At 39.5% G+C, this 20,424-nt stretch overlaps 1 protein-coding gene across 2 annotated transcripts in view; it reads right to left on the reverse strand.

Annotated features, from left to right (window-relative positions):
- Edil3 (EGF like repeats and discoidin domains 3) overlaps positions 1–19,358 on the reverse strand; it is a 457,317-nt gene extending 437,959 nt beyond the window's left edge. For both annotated transcript variants that reach the window (XM_052743643.1, XM_052743642.1), the window contains exon 1: positions 18,808–19,358. In XM_052743643.1, the coding sequence (XP_052599603.1) occupies positions 18,808–18,874 (67 nt within the window). In that variant the 5' untranslated portion in view covers positions 18,875–19,358. The remainder of the gene's footprint in view (positions 1–18,807) is intronic.
- Positions 19,359–20,424: the final 1,066 nt, after the last annotated feature.

Below are 20,424 nucleotides of genomic sequence, written 5' to 3' on the forward strand. Positions count from 1 at the left end.
ATTAAAAACACATGTATATTGTTTGTGAATAAAAACAAAAATGCTGAAATTATATGGAAACCTCTAAGTTAAGTCTTCATAAATCAAAAAATAGTATTAACCCAGAATGCAGTAATTCCAGTTTGGGTTTCTACTGGAAACAAAAGCACTTACCAATAGTTACAATGTGAAGTAACCCAAGTGTCCAGGGAAGAAGGAATGGACAGGAATTGATATATGTCAGAAGCTTATTCTGTCTTATAAAGGTAATGTGAACCCATACACAGCATGACTGTACATTGACATTACATTAAGTGAATAAGTTGTGTGTAGCTGAAGTTTTTCTGGTCCTGCCCAGCTCCCGCAGTCCTGTGACTGCTTGAACCTAAGTAAACACACAGAGGCTTATATTAATTAAAACTTCTTTGCCATTATCTCAGGCTAACTATTGACTAGCTCTTACACTTAAATTAACCCATAATTCTTATTTATGTTTAGACACTTGGCTTGGTACCTTTTCTCCATTCTGCCTTCACGTCTTGCTTCCTCTGTGTCTGTCTGGCAACTCAGCCTTCCTCTTCCCAGAATTCTCCTCTCAGCTTGTCCTGCCTATACTATACTTCCTGCCTGGCTACTGGCCAATCAGCGTTTTATTTATCAACCAAATCAGAACAACCACATTCACAGCATACAGAACATTCCCATCAGTTGTGACACAAATATAAATTCTTATATATATAATTTCACTTACGTGAGCCACTAAGAATGGTAAAAATCATAGATGTAGAAACTATGGTGAGACTCCCTAAGGCCCATCCTAAGGACTCCCTGGAATCCTGCAGCAGACTCGGCCTTCCTCCTTCTTATGAACACACTCAGACCCACCCCTTCTTTGACCCAATCCATACCTTTGTGTCAGCTGCCTACCTAGGAACATTTCTACATGGAAACCTGTTGGTTTGAAATCAGATCAGTGTCTCACTCAGTCAACATCATAGATGTCCTCATGTAGAAGATTAGAACTAATTAATCTGGATGAAATTCGGAGAGTGAGAGACCTTGGAACACTCAGACTTAAATAGGATGTTTCTATCAACCTCCTCCCTGTAGGGCTCAGGGAAAGGTTTAGAAGAGAAGGCAGAAAGATTGCAAGAGACAGGAGGCATGAAAGGCAGCAAAGAAACAGCCTCTTCCAGGTATAACAGGACCGACACACGTATGAACTCTCAGAGAATGTAGAAGTATGAGCAGGGTCCGTCTCAGTGCTGAGAGGGGAAGTGGAGGCAAGACCACAGCCCTCATCCCTAACCCAGAAGTGATCTCCAAGTGTCAATCATTAACAAAGGAGAATTTGTTTTCACCAAAGGGATCTCACTAGGAATGCAAGCAATGCTTAAGGACAGGTAGATGCCCAACAGTAGTAGATGGTCAGCAAAAAATGAACTCAGTGGTTATTTTTGGAGGGTCTTGCTTCCTTCCTGGTTTCTTTTTCATTGGTATTTGGTTTGTTATTTTGTTGTTGTTTTGTTTTATTTTGCCTTCCTTTTGCTTAAATATTACAGTTTCTGTTTTTTGTTTGTGTGTGTGTGTTCACATGTCTCTCCTGCTTTTTCATTTTTTTCTGTTTGTTTTGTATATTATGCTTTGCTTCTTTTTTAAATGTATATTTTTTAAAAGAAAGAGAAAGAAGGCATGGAGCTTGTGTGGGAAAGTTGTGAGGATCTGGGGGAGAAGAGGAAAGGCAAACCATGATCAGCACGTATTGTTTGCAAAATTATTTTCAATAAAAATTAAAGCCAGAGACACAAAAGGAAACTATGATTGACTTGGGAATGGGAGAAGGGCATGAGGGAGACAGGAAGGCATTACTTTATTTGTATATAATTTTAACTTTACAAAATGAAGGTAGTAACGGAGATAGAGTTGTTGACAGTAAACTTAAAATACATTAATAGAAAATTCTATGCTATGTGCATTTTATCAACATAAAAGAGAAACAAAAATCTATGTGATATATCCTACTTCCTTGTCAAACATGTAGAAATATTTATTTTAAAAGGTCTCTACAGAATGCCCAATGCCACCAATAAATAGTTTTATTGCAATGACCATATAATTGCTATGCATTCAAAGTAAGAAAAATTTTAAACATATTTTTAAATAAAAAATAAGAATAATAAATTAATTCTCTTATCCAAATTAAAAAAATATAAAAACCTTCCAAGTTTCTTTCTTTTCACATGAAAAAAGCAAACGTTTTATTTTTTACCGTTTTTACTCTGTACAGACCTTGCTAGAAAGAAATGTCCTTTTAGTTTCAAGCTGAGTGTAGAAATCCCACAATTATTGGAGTCACAAGGACGTATCTAGTTTCAGAACCCTGGGAACGTTTAAGAACAGTAGCACTGTGACTGCCTAAGGGAGTGGACAGCAGTTTGCAGTGACATTCAGATTGCCATTACACACACAATTCTAAACAGAGCTGCTTCCAACGCTCCTGGATCCGGGGCCGACAACGAAGCCAGGTGCTCTCTTTAGTCCTCTGCCAGGAACTTTAGGGTTCAGCAGGTGCAAGGACAAGGGGGGAGGAGAAAAGAGCGATGGATGCAGCAAAGTTATTTCTGGTAGAATTTAAGTTATTGATTGTCCTGATACTTCAATTAGCAGATCAAAAGGGCTACCTGCAGCCTCTATCTCACAATTAAAAATGCCCCTAAGGATTTTGATTTTGATATGCATGCTTTTATCAATCCTTTGCTGTGTAATTACACTTGAAGTCCTCCATTTCTTCATATACAATCACAGCTATTTTGTTCAGTTAGGTAAAGATTTGAACATAAAGCTTCTTTTAAAAAATGTTCAAAAATTAGAAATGCATAGGAAAACTAGATCTTGTAAGCTCAGCAATTATTAACTGAATGTTTACTGCTAAAACATGGGATTGGGAATATACATACTTTAAGTAATAAAAAAAAAAGTGTCTATTCCTCCTTCCTTAAACTTACAGATCACAGGACAAATTACATTAAGTAAATTCAAAGTGATTAGACAACAACAATTTTAAAGTATAGAGTATTTGAGCATATTTCTGGAGTGTGAGTATATTATGTGTATGTTTGTATGTGTGGATGGATGTGTACGTGTGTGTGTCTGTCTGTCTATCTGTCTGTGTTATCTGAGTTAGAGCATAAATTCTTTTTTTTTTTTTTTTTTTTGGTTTTTTGAGATAGGGTTTCTCTGTGTAGTTTTTGGTTCCTGTCCTGGATCTTACTCGGTAGATCAGGCTGGCCTTGAACTCACAGAGATCCACCTGGCTCTGCCTCCCAAGTGCTGGGATTAAAGGCATGTGCCACCACCACCACCCCACCACCCGGCAGAGCATAAATTCTTTAGGGAAGACAATTTACCAGCAATTCTCTGAGACTGTACAATCTCCACTGAACACTGTTCTGGGAAATACACGTGGCAGAACATGAGAGACAGCCAGAAACAGACATAGAAGCAGATATAATGTTATACAAATAGGAGCGAGTAAGGGTTTTAAGATAATAATGAAAGACCCCCAAAAGAAGAAATATGAAATTAAAAGTTAACAGTAGGAATATGTATTTTGCATTGCTATTTACATACATGAAAAAAAAGCAACAAATAGCATGGTGACATTTGCAGGCAATGAATCTTGTTACTCTAACATCCATGTTCGCAGAGCCCACATCACCAGAGTAAGGAATACACCAAATGCAAAGCTGAAACCAGTAAGTCAAGTTGCGGTGAAATCAAGTGTATAAGATACAATTATGAAAAGGGGGCCTATGCCTTTACCTCTGTATTATCTAGAAAGAGGTCGCCTCCCAGAAAGATTAAATAAACAAATAGCAGATAACATACTAAAAATTAACGTTAGTTTCAAATTTTTAAAAATGAAGAATAGTGTGTACTGCAGTGTTTTAAGTAAGCATAGAACTGGCCTTTTCCGTTGAAATTGGCAAGCTTGTGTATAAATGGGTAGGCCAATGGGATTGATTTCAAATGAAACAACCACGATGATGAACGCAATGGCTTACAAAGACCACAGAAGGGAGGAAAGCATGTCCAATTCCAGCATGCGAGATAATAAAGAAGAAACATCATGGTTTACAAATATTTGAAACACTGAAATTTGAGGGTAAAGGAATCTTTCTGTACACTAAGCAAATTAACTAAAAGGGTGGAAATCACATTAATTATTTTCTGTAAGAATCATTTGGACAAATGATCTAAAAACAACCAAGAATTAGGGCCCCCAATCCGAGAAGACATTTCCTGTAACCACTAAACACTGACCTCAAAATACATAAGATACGAGTCTTAACAGCTCTAAAGTGGGTCAGGGAACAACTACCAAGCTCTCTATGCCCCCAGCAGAGCACTAAATTTAGAAGAGATACTTTTGTGGATTTGAAGCATTTCTTTAGTTATGCTACAGTGAAATGACTTCTGAATATAAATTTAATAGGCCTATATTTGATGCTGTTAAACTGCCATGATCTCAGTGTACGGTCTTATCTTTCCAAGCATATAATCCTTTAGATTTCTTTAAGGTTTATAAAAGCTGTTTTGTTAAAAAAAAAAAAAAAAAGGCTCTCTCTTTGTAAGATAAATCAACAATTACAAGTTTAATGTGCCAAATCCATAGGCTAAGGATTGTGGGAAGAAGTGCCTGGACCAGTCTAAGAAAACAATTCTCTTCGAAGTCACTATTTACTCTTCCATATTCTCAGCTGTATAACATTTCTTCTCATATAAACTTTTAGATTTGAAAAAGTGGTATTTCCCTGTTTTCCAGTGTCATTCCCAGAATATGCTGTTTCCTTCCTTGCTAAAAACCAGAGATGAAACTCATGTCACTCATCTTTACTTCCTGCTGTGTCTACTTTATATTTTCCTGAGGTTTACCACATGCCCTCCTTCCTTGTTTCCCCTCTTCTCTCATCCCTCCTATCACTTATCATCACACATTCATTTCGGCTTTAATACCCTCACACATGACTTTTGCAATAGTTGACCATTTGCTGTCTTGAGTCTTTTCTTCCATTTTGTCTTCTATTTTCCTTCTAATTATTCCCATGGTTACACTACAAAGTTTATAACTGCAAAATCACACCCATATTGCATTTTGTGCAATGCCTCCATATTCTTAGTAAATCACCTCCTAATTTTCTGCTTCATTTCTCTCCAGAGCCCATTCAACTTCAGCCAAACTCAAACTTCAGGAATGTGGATTTTACAGTCTCTCTCTCTCTTTTTTTCTTTTGTGTATTTATGCATTTACATCCCAACCACAGCCCCTGCTCCCTCCTCCCCTCCTACTCCCTCCCTCCCTCAACCCCCCCTCCATATTCACTCAGAAAGGGGCAGGGCCTCCTGTGGGCATCTGCAAAGCATGGCCTATCACGCTACTTTAAGAACAAGCTCCTCCCCCTGAATTCAGGCTGGGCAAGTCAATTCAGCATGAGGAATAGTTCCCAGTCAAAGAGTCAGTCAAAGTAACAGGGATAAAAATACCTTAGCACCAATTAGTGACAGACAGGAACAGAACTTTGGAAATGACTTCATTGATAAGTTTAATGAGGGCAAAAGTAGTGAAATCATCCAGGCAACTAAATCAATGGGATAATTCCTAAACAGTAATTTTTACTCCCTGAGATGACTAAACACAGAGACTAGGTAGGGAAAGAAGATCGATAGGAGTAAAAATCACTGTGGTGGCCACAGTGGAGTCAATGGAGTCAGTGGAAGTACAGAACATGGAATAAAAGGCAGGGAGTGTAGGATGGAAGGATGGGAAATTTAAAACACTTGTAGCTGAGTGATTTCACTTTATCAAAAATTCTACTTTAATTCTACATTATCTACAATTCTACATTATCTAAAACACAGAGATGACAACCATCGGAGCTAGGAATTAATGGACCGCATCAGATTAGGTGATAGGCTCTAATGAAGGGAGATGGCAGAGAAAACTAAGATACTAAGGGCTGCTGTAAGCACTTGGGATAATTTTGGAAAATGAACATCAGCCAACATCTTCTTATCTCCTCATTCTAAAAACTGAAGACAAAGCAGAACTTCTAAGTACCTTAGTCACTGCTGTGTGGCAGCTGTGTGGAGCTAGAGTCAAGAACAGGCTCTCCCTGCTCTGTGAAGTGGAGGTCATTGGAGCTGTTGAACCTCAGGTTCTGTTTGGCTTGTTTTTTATAATGCTGGGCAAAGAACTCAGGGCCTTGGCATGCTGCTAATCTTCCTTGGGCTTTACATTGTTTCTTTTTTCTATTTTTAATAAATAAATTAAATAAATTATGTCCAGATGTGGTCTATAGAAACCTTAAGAGGTAGTTGAATCCCTAGAACTGGAGTTACAGATTGTATGAGCCACCATATGGGTGAGGGAAGTTGATATTGTGTCCTCTGGGGCCAGTGCTCTTAGCCAAAGAGATGTCTCTTCATCTCTGGTTATTAAAGACAGCTTCATACTGCGTAACCCTTGAATTTGTGATACTCCTGCTTCCTTCTCAATGTATGGATTACAGGGTACTTGGCCACTTAGTTTACTTTTCTCAATAAGTTGTATAGGAATATAATTAAGTGAGGGTGCTATAGATGATATAGATATGTCACACACATGTTTATGGCAAGTTAAATACTTTCACTAAAATGGCAAAAATAAAAACTGTGTTGTCTTTTAAAATTACTTTGCACCATGTTATGTAACTGAAATTACCAGAAAAATTATATTCCTATACATTTTGTTCAATAACACTAGAATCAAGCAGAGGAGTGGCAGAATTCTAGAACACAATCAAAATAATCATACTAAGATAAAATTTAATGGAAAGATTTGGCAAAAAAATCTGTGTTGCAAACCATTTCCTAAGGGTTCCTTTCTCCTGTTGTCCTCAGTGCCATTACTGTCAATGTGTACTAAAAGACACATAATGTATACTAAAAGTGCATAAAGAGAAAATTAGTTCATTTCTGCATGTGGGAAGAGCTTTATGACACTTTTCTTCTTAAATTTTAACTTATTGAAATTTTCTTGTAAATTATTTAATATACCAAATAATACCCCAAGTATAAATCTTATCTTTTAAAATAATTAGATGTTAACTGGTGGTTTGATAGGACATTTGTGTTTTTACAAATAATAAAATTTAGAAGATATCTCCAAAATACACAGTGCATAACTTATCGCCTGACAACATCATTTGGTAGTAATAGATGCAGATTTGATCTGGAACATTTTGAAGTTTCCAAATAAGCTTTGTTATAAGAAAATTGCAAGTAAATAAAAACATCAAGCACTCAAATTAATCAGACTCAAATTCTATAAAACTTGACAAATGTATACATAATTACAATTGCCATCAAATCAGAAGTTGTGAAGCTTCACACTAAAATTTTGGACTTACAGTATTAAGTATATTTTAATCACTTGCCCACCAACAACCGAAATATCTGTGAATTGAAGTTAGAAATATAAAAACATATCTTTAGATACCCCCTTTCATACCTTGTGTCCGTAACTGACATCCCCTCCTTCCTCATGCCCATAAATACTGTTTGCTCTACTTTCTTCATGTTGCACTGTACTTTCTAACTTACAAGTGACTTAGTCTTCTCCGATCACAGAAGTTATCTTTTTATCTATTTTATTATTCATTTGTCAAATACAGCAGCACCTGCCTGGTTGAGTGATGGGACTCAACCTACTGGAACCTACAGCAACGCAATGTGTAGAATGATCTCAGACTTATTTACCCTACTTCACAAAACTCTCTGAGTAAATGACTCTTGTTTATAATGATGCTTATGCTTCCATGGTAGGAGTCTTCATATAAAAAGAAGGAAGAATGAAAAATAGGATTATGAATGAAAAATCATTGCTTTTTTGGAAAAAATTGCAGACACAAAGAGCATCAGAACTGTGCATCGAATAAAGGAATCTGTTGTTTGGTGGTCACATTTCTCAGAATTGAAGACTTACAACAAGCATAAAAACCATTTTTTTATCCTGCTTAGTATTAATAGTATATTTTTATCAGTGCTCTCTCTTCCAAAAGGGTTAAAAAGTACTTTCAAATTAGGTTCATTCTAAAACACAGATTGCAAGAAATGATTACATGGAATAAGTAACATATACTTTTTTTTCTTTTATTATTAAGAAATTTTCTCTTCATTTTATATACTAGCCACAGATTCCCTCTCCTCCCACCTCCCACACTTTTAAAATTTCAGAAACTGTCTTTGACCTATTTTATGAGTGTGTGTGTGTGTAGACAGTGCTACACTTAATGTGCACTTATGAGTCCCAAGAGATGACTTGGGAGGTAAGAACCTTTACTGTTATTCATAGGATCCAGGTTGAGTTCCTAAAACTCATGTAGTGACTAACTGTAAGTCAGTCCTAGGGGAACTGACAACCTCTTCTGGCCTCCCTGGGCACCAAACACACAAAAAGTTCACACACATATGTGGAGAAAAATATATACATGCATGTAAAATAAAAATAAATGAATTTAAAATAAGAATAATAATGATAAAACCCCAAATGTGCACTTTTGGGGAATATTATTTTAAGGCATGTTTTTTTTTTATGTTGCATTTGTTAAACTCTGTGAAGCTGTGTTACTGTGCCTGTGTAAAACACCTGATTGTCTATTAAAGAGCTGAATGGCCAATGGCAAAGCAGGAGGAGGGATAAGCAGGGCTGGCAGGCAGAGACAATATATAGAAGGAGAAATCTGCAGAAAAAGAAAAAGTAGGAGGAGTCCAGGAGCCAACCACCCAGCTACACAGTAAGCCATGGAGTAAGAAAAAAGGAAGGTATACAGGAATAGAAAAGGAAAAGCCCAGAGGCAAAAGGTAGATGGGATGATTTCAGGAAAACTGGCAAGAAACAATCCAAGCTAAAGCTGGGTGTTTATAAGTAAGAATAAGCCTCTGTGTGTGATTTATTTGAGAGCTGTGTAGTATGCCCCCCAAAATAGCAGAAACAGGCAATAACATTTTGGATTTCTAACATGGACCCATATTTCTATATAGGGCTAAAGAAAGCTGAGGGAAAAAAAAAAAAAGATAGAGCTCCTTTAAGAGTTTCTGCCTGCTAGCAAGCCCCTGAGCAGTCAGTAGGTTAGGTAAGAACAGAAAACTTAAGTAAAAATGCTTGCCACAGTGCAAGCATCGGCATTATAGAGCTCTAGAAAGGTTGAATGAAGTTTTTGGTCACACACCTCTGAGCCCTGAGCTTTAGGCTCAACTTTCAGGACCCTAGAAGTGAGCAGAGCCAGCCACCAAAGCAACAGCTGGAGGTCCTTGCAGTTTAAAGTTTGGCTTAGCAGTTTAAAGTTTGCTCACAAGGTCAAAAAAAAAGACTAGAGATACAAAATAAAAGAGGTCTAGATGGGGAAAACTCCTAAACAAGTTACAATGTGTTTAATAATGTGCATAGGCTTAAGAAAAGTAAAAGGGTATAGTCATAGAAAAAATGAATAGCTAAAAAAATAAAGTCTTTAAAGAGAGAAGAAAAATAATAAAAAAGCATAGGCCACATAGAGATGAGAAATACACAGGGAGTCTGGATCCTATACGTTATTGTGTTGATTTTGAATTTTTGATTGTTGAGAAGCAAAAGACAGCTGCTAGGAGATATGGGATTGTGAACTGGACTGCTAAATTGAACCAATCTAGATACTTTAGAAATGCATTAACCTTAAAAAAGAAGTAAAAAAAATTGTCAAATGGAAATAAAAAATACTTTGGAGTTTTGTTTCCACAGGAGACAAGAGGTTTTGGATTCCTTCAGGAATAATATGGATCATGTTTGATCACGGGAGACCTCCTGAACCTTGATAGGTGACATCTATCAACAAAGGATACTGTTGGTCTTCCCAGGACTTGGTCATTATCTCAAAACATTTTCAGGAACCCCTAAAAATGATGCCTTCATCCACAGCCAGCAGAAAGTAGTCTAGAGAAAACTATACCCACATTTCCAAGAGTTGGGAGGTGTGAGTAATCTTCGTTTATTTGGTGGGCTATGGATGTTTGCTATCATTTAGGGGAATATAGAATATTGATACAAATTTAAAGTTATTTTTGTTACACTGTATATATGTTTCTATTCTTGTTTAAAAGATTTTTGTATATTGATAAAAATTTAAGCTTATTTTTTTACAACATATTGTATGTATGTTTCTATTTTTGTTTGAGATATTGTGCCTATGCAGTTCATTTGGAAATGTGGGGTGAAGTTTCAGTTTTTGAAAGCTATTATTATAAACTACATAGAATAATCAGGAAACATAGTTTAGTGGTTAGTCATTTATAACAATCAAAATTGTAGATATGTTAGTTACGCTTTCCAGATCATATAGAGATATATTTTACGTAGACAGATGGTCTTCAAACCTTTCAAAGACCTACATAATATAGCATTTAAAATGTTTTGTTAACTTAGGGCTTTCATAAAAGTAAGACGCGTCTGCTCCTGGCAGCGCCAATTTACTTCTGAGATGATAGGCATTGAAGAAACTCCTTATTTGCTTTCAATGTGGCAAGTCTAGCCATTTGAACAAGAAGCTGCTCTTGCCTGGACTGCTTGACAGTATGTTATATAAATTGGGCATTCAGGACCCACAGGAAAGTCACCACTGAACTTTGCCAGAACAAGGTGGGATGGTCCTTCAGGGTTCTTGCTTCACAGACAAAACTGCCAGACATTCTGCAGGACACAGAGGAAAGTGACTGACAAACTTTGCTAATATAGGTGGGACAGTCTTTCAAATTTCCTGCTTCATTGAAAAGTCTGCCAAATACTATGGGCCTGTAGGCTGAAGATGGATGCCCCAGTGTTGCAGAGGAACTTTGGGTAACTGTCCAGGAAGTCAGATGTCTCTGTCAATTCTAGACTTTTGGGAAGTTGTTTGCAATGCACTTTTTGTTTACTTAAATAATATTACATTCTTCTGGGTTCTTTGATGGAGTTGAAGACTAGATAGTTATATTTGCAGTTTCCTTAGATATGACAGAAAGTAAATTAGGTAAAAAAAAATTTGGATTTACTAAAACAGCATAGATTATGGGGTATTTTCTTTAAATTTACCAGACAAAAATGAATTGGAATTTGGTACAATGTGAATGTATTTTTTACTTGACAATTGTTCTTATTATATATAGTCTTACTATGTAAAAGTTAAAACCTTTCATTTTTGTTTAGAAGAAAAAGGGGAAATGTTGGGGAATATTATTTTAAGGTTGTGTTACATTCGTTCATGTTGCATTTGTTTAACTCTGTGAAGCTGTGTTACTGTGCCTGCCTAAGACACCTGAAGGCCTAATAAAGAACTGAATGGCCAATAGCAAGGCAGGAGAACAGATAGGTGGGGCTGGCAGGCAAAAATAATTTATAGAAGGAGAAATCTGGGAGAAGAAGTAGCCAGAGAAGGAGGAAGACTCCAGGAGCCAGTCACCCAGCTACACAGCAAGTCATGGAGTAAGAAACAAAGGGATACAGGAAGAGAAAAGGATAAGCCCAGAGTCAAATGGTAGGCAGGATAATTAAAGTTAAGGAAAGATGGCAAGAAACAAGCCAAGCTAAGGCTGGGCATTTATAAGTAAGAATAACCCTCCATGTGTGATTTATTTGGGAGCTGTGTGGTGTGCTCCCCAGAAGAGCAGAAACAACCAGCAATATGGCACTTACTTTCTAAAAACAGTGATGTGGGTGTGGTTGTGGGTGATATCTCCCTGCAATTAAAGAAATATTTAAAAAAAACCTTTTGGTGTCTTTGTTACTGTTGTTTTATTTTGTTGTTTCACCTATGCTATGATAATTCAAGGCAGTAAAGACAGCATCAGTGTGAAATGAGAATTTGGAATATAAATATTAAAGTATCTGAATGGTGAGCTGCTTTTGTTTGTTGTTGTAAAACATTCCAAGAAAGCTGGAGTTTATAATACATGAGTTCAGCTAAAGAAATAAAAAAATACAATATATAGATATATATAAACAGGAAAATAATGTAATTATAATTAGAGAAACATATGTTGGCAAAATTAACACATATTTGTGACTGACAGTCATACTCTATAAACAGGACTATTTATGACAAACGGGATTGATCCATTTGTTTAAAAAAATATTCTCCAATCCAATATTTCTACTTGATGGTTTTGGATTTTCCTGCTCAAATGTCAGGGGCCGCTCTACTGCCGCTAACCCCATAATCTCCAATATGAGCAAAATCTAAACAGTCATTGTAAGCCCAGTGGAGGAAGGGATTTAAGGGATTATTTTTCAGTCTAAAAATAAACCACTTTGTCACATACGAAGCAGAAACCTTAAGGACTGCAGAGCAACCTAACCCCATTTAAAGACTGCCTCTAACCTCAGCACATCTCATGTAACAAGAGAGTAAACCGTGGCCTTCCCACTTATGAATAAATAAGTGATCAATCACTTTGATAGAGAACCGTTTCAGAGTATGGAAAGAGTAAAGAGAAGTGAATCTTTTAGCACACTGACAACCTCATTCTGAAGTGCTTTAGTGTGTCAGAAGCCTTCACTGGTATTCTTGTAGTTAAATACTCTGTGCTCACTGATGTACGGGAGATCTCTGTTGCACAACCCCAACACCATCACTATCACTCTATTGGCACATATTTAAACAGAAAGCAGCAGTACACTATCTGGGAAATGTAGCCAAGTAATTGCAAGCCACCTTATCCGAATTCTGAGATCAACTACTTTTCTGTAAAGCTAAACTGTTTTCTATCACCTTCATTTGGTTATTCTAGGGAAAAACTTACAAAACAATGTTTTCTATGGCATAGTGAGAAAATAAATTGCCTAATAAGTATATTTCTCAGATTTCTAACTCCTTCACAATAAAGCAGATTTCCAAACTTAAACATGTGGAGCAATCCTTTATTATCAATATTTATAAATACAATATATATAAATAATAACATCAATGATTTTGTACCCACCAATGGTGAACATACTGCAATCAGGTTTTATCTAGATGGGTAACCAATATTGTATCAATTAGTATACTAAACTTTCAGAGGTTAATGTCTTTCCTCCCACCATCTCACTAAACCTATAGCTTCATGGTTTTGTTACTTTCCTGATGTAGTTTAAAGACAGTCAGGGAATTTCAAGGTCAAGGTAAATGTATTTTTAAAATATAATATAGAATCTAAATCCCAAATGTGAACTCCACATTACGTGGTCAACAGTTTCTCATTCTTTCCTCTGTGCTTCCAACTATGGGCTACATGGATGAAACTGTGAGACAATGACTTCTGCACTCTGAGGTGCACATGCTTAACTGCCCGGGTGATAGTTTTAGGCAAGACTTTGTGATCAAAGTGAGCAATAAAACCCTTCAGTTGCTCTTCAATTCAGATCCTAATTGATTTTCACTGTTCTAAATTCCAGGGGTTGGGAAACAGGGCACTATGTTCTCATTCTCATTTTGCTCCTTCCAAAAAGAAAAATGACAAACTCATAGTGTTTTGTAAATTTACAGTCTTTTAATAACGATGACAGAATGTCAAATTGATTTTATACTGGATGCTGTTTCCGAGTTCCAGCCCACCAAAGAAGTGGGAGGGAGAAGAAAAAAGCAAAATGGTAAAGACAGAATTGAAGATTTTCATTTTGGCTTTAGGGAATGTTAACACAGGAAGAAGGCCACTGAAAATAGATTTGGCATGTCAAGGACCACTTGAAATCTGGAGATAACTCATAGCCAGAATATAATGGTGAATCTGTAATACAGATTGAAAGGCTATATCAACAGATGAAAGGTGACAAAAGTTTGATAAATATAAATTAAAAATTATTTTGAGTCACTCACAGACATTGCTATGTAATAGGTGTATCTATCTATCTATCTATCTATATGTATATATATATATGTACACATTAATAACTGTCTGAGATGGATAAAGACAAAAGTCAATCTATCTGTATTTAGTCCCCTTTGACCATATGACTTACATAAGTTAGAGCACTACAAACTCTACAAAAGTATCATTATAGAAAGAAGATAGGCACTCAGGGTTTTCCACCCAAACAGATGTGTATAGAGATATGGATGAATGTGTAAATACATGTAAATCAGCATAACAGAACATATACATTTGAAACTTAGAGTAGGCATGGAGAAGAAACTTAGAAATCACGCCAGAAATGCCAGGAATAATTGTTTGACCACACGTCCATCCACATTCTATGTCTTTTTCCTTGGAAGGCGCTAAGAAACACCTTGAAAAAGTAATGGGTTCCCCAAAGTGTGTGATTCCTTTTGTAGCACCTGTGTCTCTAAGTTAAAATAACAGTTACAGCTGTCAGTCCTGACAACTTACCTCCTCTATCTTTCTCAGGGACTGATGAGAGCTATCACTAGTTTCATAGACAATGGAGAGTATTTTACGTAGATTTGCAGGCTAGTATTTTTTTATTTACCTTTTTTGCGTCTTTCAACGATCTTTAAAAATATCTCCATTGATTATTCTGACACCTGCTGGTGAGGGCACAGTAGATTTCAGTCTTTGCCCTTCCACAACTCTGGAACCAAAGGTTTTTATACATACATCTAGGAACAATTAAGTGATGATTTCTAGCATCCTTAGTAACCACTCAAACACTTTACTGATCACCCCACTTCACAATGGCATTCCTTTGATTCTGTTCATAAATACATTTACTTCGATTGGGGATGTTGTCACTGTCATCCCACAGGCTGTGAAAAAGAACAAGACAGGAAGAAATATGCCGGGCATCTTCCTGAAAACACAGCTCAGAACTCAATAGTAGAATAGCATAGCTGGTTTTATAGCTTTTCATAAATGTGCCAAATTTCAAACTATTTAGCTATTAAAAAGGGTAAGTTGATAGCTACGATAGAAGTTTTAGTACAAATTGCATACTTGCAATATTTCCTATTTTTCACATTTTATCCTTTTTGTTTATTATTTATTTATTTTTGTTTTTGAGATTTTAATGTAACTGCATCTTTCTCCCATTCCCTTTCCTCCCTTCAACTCTCCCTATAAAACCCTCTACTCACAATTAACTTCTGGCTTGAACTGTGCTCAGAAGCCTATACATTTTTTTCCTTGCAAGGATACAATAAAACTGCTATATCATAAATCAAACTCAAAGCTATAGCACCTTCAAGTGTGTGCAGTAAACAATATCAGCACCACTTTCTTAGGCTTTAGAAAACTCTCCAGAGGCTTAAAATATGTGCACAAGTGATTGTATATACAGTTAATGCCAGTACTAGCATCCATTTAAAGGATGAGGCATCTCAAGAATAAATTACCCAATTAACAATGTTATCATAATAACTGGCAAGGAAGTCAGAGTTTGGAGTAATTTAGATACTAAACCCAGCAAGTATGTTTTGTGGTGGTGTTTAGTAGCTATGCTCTTTCATTATAGTCATGTATATTTTAATCCTGTGTATTGCTAGATTTTTATGATTAGTAAAAATTGTAACCTAGAGAGATGGGTCAACTTTATTAAAATATTCACTGAATCTGCTAGATACTAATGTTATATAGACATTCATCTTAAGATATTTAATGAAAATCCAAGCGTTTTAATTTGAGGCAATGTTATGCACTGCAGCTGCTTGTCTGGGAAATCTTTGTAACTTTAAGATTGGGAAGGAAGAACAAACTCTTTCATTTCACTTCCCCATTTCTATTGTACATGTTTTCGACAAATCATATATATTTCTAGACAAAATAGATTTCAATTTTAAGGAAACATTTAAGAAAGAACTTTCTCAGCGTCAAAGGAAGAGCTCTGCTGTATCACGGCATTGCCTGGTACAGCCCAGACGCTGGTTTCAAACTCTCGCAGCTGAGTACTTTATGTTCACTTAACTGTTACCTTTGATATAATATTTTTAAATTAATTTAAAATGTTTCACCTTGAATCTGAGGTGAGCACTTATTTCTTAAAGTATAAAGTTAATGGTCATGCAAATTAGGTGGTGAAGACCCAAAATGCAATAATGAAATCCCTACAGAAACCTGTTATTTCAGCTTAAACATCACTATCTTAATCACTGAAGCATAGTATCATCCGAAGTGAGATTCTTCAGGTATTAATTTCTTCTCATGTAGACTTAACTAAGATCACCATTTGATTAAAAGATGGGAATGCAAATGCCAATAATTCATAGCATTTAGGGCACATCTAGAAATTTTTAGATTGTGCCGTTTGCTTAAAGACTCCAGGCACAAACTGCAGGCACAGGGACAGATTGCATAAGATGTCACGTGCTTGCAGCAACTGTATGCATGTTATTGGATTTTTTTAAAGCAATACACAATGATGAATAATTTAGGAGTTAATAAAATATTCAATCTGACTGATCCATTGGTTTAATTTTAAAATAAAGACTACTAATAAAAGGAGTTACCTACCATTATCAAGTTCCAGGCGTGAGTGCCTGTAAATTGGAATCCATACAAAGGGAAAACACTAATTCCTATAAGACATCCGATAAATTATAGATATACGATGGGGGAGGGGTAAGACAGAAGCAGAGCAAAATTCGGTGTTAACACTAGCTTTAGTAAGTTTTCCAAAAGTTTAATTGTTTGAACTATCAGGCAAGCCCAGCTCTGACTTCTGCAGAGGTCTGGAGGAAGAAAATTAAGGAGGTGCAAGTTTAACAGACAGAGCTAATGCAAAACGTCCTTTTTCTTTCCCAGAAGCTCTCTCCCTCCACCCACAGGGTGGCTTACAAAGGATGAATCTGCTGAAGAATGGAGGGAATAGGTTTCCGGAGCTTTGTCTAGAGGACCACATTGGAAAGCCCGGGCAACATCTCCGTGGTCCACTTGACTGGTGGTATTAACTGTGCCCTCGGTGGGCATCTTCAAAAGCTCAGGACAGCTGCAATTTGTCGTACCAGGCTCTAGCAACTAAAAGGTCTGGCAAGCACCGTCACTCATTAGGTCCTCTAGCATCCTGCCACCTCTGATATGGGTCAGATAGTGGCAGAGGCATGGTGTAGGTGCTTGTGTGCATGAGCGTAGCATGTGTGTGTGCGTGTGTGCGTGTGCGTGTGCGTGTGCGTGTGCGTGTGCGTGTGCGTGTGTGTGTGTGTGTGTGTGTGTGTGTGTGTTCCTATTGGGGTGGGAACGGAGGCGGGGATAGAAGGAGGAGAGGGGAGTGCCCTCAGCTTTTCCAGTTCCCTTCCAGCTACGGAATCAAAGTGCAGAAGGAATACAGACAAAAAATAAAAGAAACAGGAAATAACAGCTTTGGGAGCCTTTTCTTTTCCTTACCACTAGAGACTTGGAGACCTACCCCGGAATCATTTCCATATGCTAACCTTCACTGGAGTGGCTGCCTCTACGAGGTAACTCTCTGGGTTTGGAAACAGATGCAAAGACAGATCTCACACTCACTTCTACCAGCTGCATTCTAGAGAGCTAAGAGGACCTGAACTAGCCACCTTCTGAGTCCTGAAGAGAGGGCTAAGCGGGCATCTTGCCCGCAACACAGATTTCCGGAGCATAGTCCCCTAAGAGCTTATCATCTAAAGCACATAGGCGGTGCATTTGTGTAGTATTGAGTATCCATGCAGTGCCCAGTCTAATCTCAAATGGATTCGAGTCAACGCAGTTTTTTTTATTCCAAATACTTCTACAGCCACAGCGTTTTAAATCCGTGTAGTGTACGCAGCTCTCCACTTAACGCTGTCTGTGGAGGATTCTCTTACGGATCTCTGAGAAGGGCTGCCTGTCTCCCTGAACGCAGAAAGGGCACAGACACCCAGTATCTTGGAACCCCCTCTCCTTTCTCCATGGGTTCCTGGCTCCAATTCAGTACCTGCTGGTAAGGTTCTGAAGAGGTTTTGTATGTATAAAGCCTAATCTCTCAGAGGATCTGAAAGTCACCCAAACAACTCAGCAGGAGACTCACTGAAGTCCTGCGTTTTTTTTTTTTTTAAAAAAATAATGTTGTTTTATTTTATTTGCTTGTTTCCTATTTACACGCAAGCCAAGAAAGACACAGGCAGACCAGCCTGAGCAACTTTTCGGCTCCTGGGCTGGGGGCACATGAAGGTTGGTTTGCACCTCACAGCTGTCTATTACCAAGAGTTATGGTCTTACCCAGAGGGAGTGCACAGTAATGCTCAGGCCCCCTGGGGGTTAGAAGCGAGGGGAGTTGTTGAGTTGTTATAATTGAAGTCACGCGCCCAGGAGGAGGAAGGGGGAGAAAGGAAGCCAGGGAGTTAGTAGACCTCTCTCATCTCACTGGCAGCACAAACTCTCAATATGGGGGTCCAGGTTGGCGGACCCCCTTAGCCCCCGCCCTGCGCCAGGGCACTGCATCCAGCCTACCGCCCTGCGGTTATCCAGGCTAGATGATGGCCCCCGCACACTTGGCAACCTCGGTTCTGCCAGGTCTTAACCACAGCCCTCTCTACTGTCATCGCCGGCCAGCAACATTCACACTTTCTAGCCAGGGTCCCGCAGAGAATCCAAGGCAAAGGAGGCTCAGGAAGAACGCCCCCCTCCCACCCCACAGTCTTGTTTTTCAAGATCACACCCTCTTCCCCCCGCTCAGCCTGGGGCACTCCACTCGGACTTTGCTAGCACTTTCTCTGGGTATCCAGGGCGCGTCGCCTCCTCCGCGGCGCTCCCCCACGCCAGGCACGCATTGAAGACCCACTGTGGTCTCTTGAGCGGCATTTCCAAAGGCGCTCCCCGCCCGTCCCGCATCCAGCGACCCCTGCCCGGCCACCTCACCTTTGCCGAACTGAGGCACACCGAGGCTGAGTCCAACCAGAAGCCAGGCAGCTACCAAGCGCTTCATGATTCCGTTTCGCAGACGTGACCCGGGCAGGTCCGGGGGTCGCAGCGGAGGGCACTGTCGGCGAGGTGGCCCTGCAGGGCAGCAGTAGACCCCGCCCCTGTCAGAGCTTCAGGAGGACGTCTTTCTCCCGCAGCGCTTCCTCAAACAAATTCTTGGGAAAGGGTGATGGAGAGTGATGGCCCCGAGAGAAAGGGTGTCCCCCCCTCACCACCACTCCGCTGGGGTACGCGGAGGTGGATGCGCTGGAGAGCGGCTGGGGCTCCGCCGGCGCTGCGGGTGGGTCCTGGCCGAGGCGCCGCGGGCGGAGCGCGGGCTCCCGGGGTTCCCGGCTCCCCGACTTCCGTGCGCGCACCGCGGGCGGAGCAGCCAGCAGTGACTCCGGCTCACGCTGCTGCCGCTGCCGCGGCGGCTGCGGGGCTTCTGACTTGGAGAACAATGAAGCGTGAGCTGGAGGGGAGCGAGCCTGAGGCCAAGAGCGCACTGTGTACAAACAGTGGCGGCGCGCGGGCGCGCGTGTGAGCCTGAGCCGAGCAGCAGGCTGGCTTTGGGCTCCCCCGGCGCCCGCCCCCCTGCCCTCCCTCTTCTTATTGCCTCCTCCAATCTCAGTCCCCCCCACCGCACCCTCCCCCGCCCCCCTCCTTGGAAGGTGGCTCCTTCTGCTGGAAGAGAAAGGGAGACAGTAGCAGCCACACCCTGGTACCTGCCACCATCTGCTAAGTTCCTATGTTGCTTGAACCTTCTCCACACATGATGGAAACTCTAGGGTTAGGGGAACTCAAGTGATGTCTGAAAAGTGTTGATTCCAGGCTTTGTTTTAACCATGTAAAGGCGTCCTCTGAACTTCAGGACTGGCAGGGAAAGAAGTTAAGAGATTCCACAAAGTGGCTCTTGACGCCTCAAGCTGGGTGAAACCCAGCACTGCTAAAAGGAGTGTTGCGATTTCTCAGAAGTCACGATTTAGTCGGGAGCCAGACCCTAATCAGGCAAGACAGGCTGTTGCGCCGTTGTTGTTCTGTCTGCAAATCAGTAAGCTCAGGAAGGTAGGGAGGTTGTGGGCTCAGCTGCTCCCAGCGGGGGGAAAAGGCAAAAGCGAGTAGGAGGAGGTCTGTAAGCAGGACATCTGTTTCACATGAGAAAAAGAGAGAAGTTTGGGGACATGGCAGAGAAGCAGAGGGAAGAGCAGATTCTTGACACATCACTCAGGTGGATCAAATTTCGCTGCTCCCCACCAAAACTAAAATAAATGGGCTTATTTTGCACTGAAAGTGATTGAACCAAAAATACAGCCTCTGGCTTACAATTGTGCTTTCTCCTCTGTTTTCGGTTAGAATGATTGCTTACTCTAGATTGAATTCCTGCAGTACCAAGTACCAAAATGAAACAGAGGATTCCGCGCCCTCTCCCAGTCCCCGTTAGGGAGGGAGGGGGAAAGACAGAAGCACATGCTTAGAAAAAGCTGAAGGAAGCATCAGCCCACAGGATTAGATGTTGAAAGCAGACAACCATGAAACCTCCTCTTCATTTTCATCCTCAAGTCCTTGGAACCTGAA

Source organism: Peromyscus californicus, unplaced genomic scaffold (assembly GCF_007827085.1).
Source record: "Peromyscus californicus insignis strain IS unplaced genomic scaffold, ASM782708v3 Scaffold_18__1_contigs__length_77618521, whole genome shotgun sequence".
Classification (NCBI taxonomy): domain Eukaryota; kingdom Metazoa; phylum Chordata; class Mammalia; order Rodentia; family Cricetidae; genus Peromyscus; species Peromyscus californicus.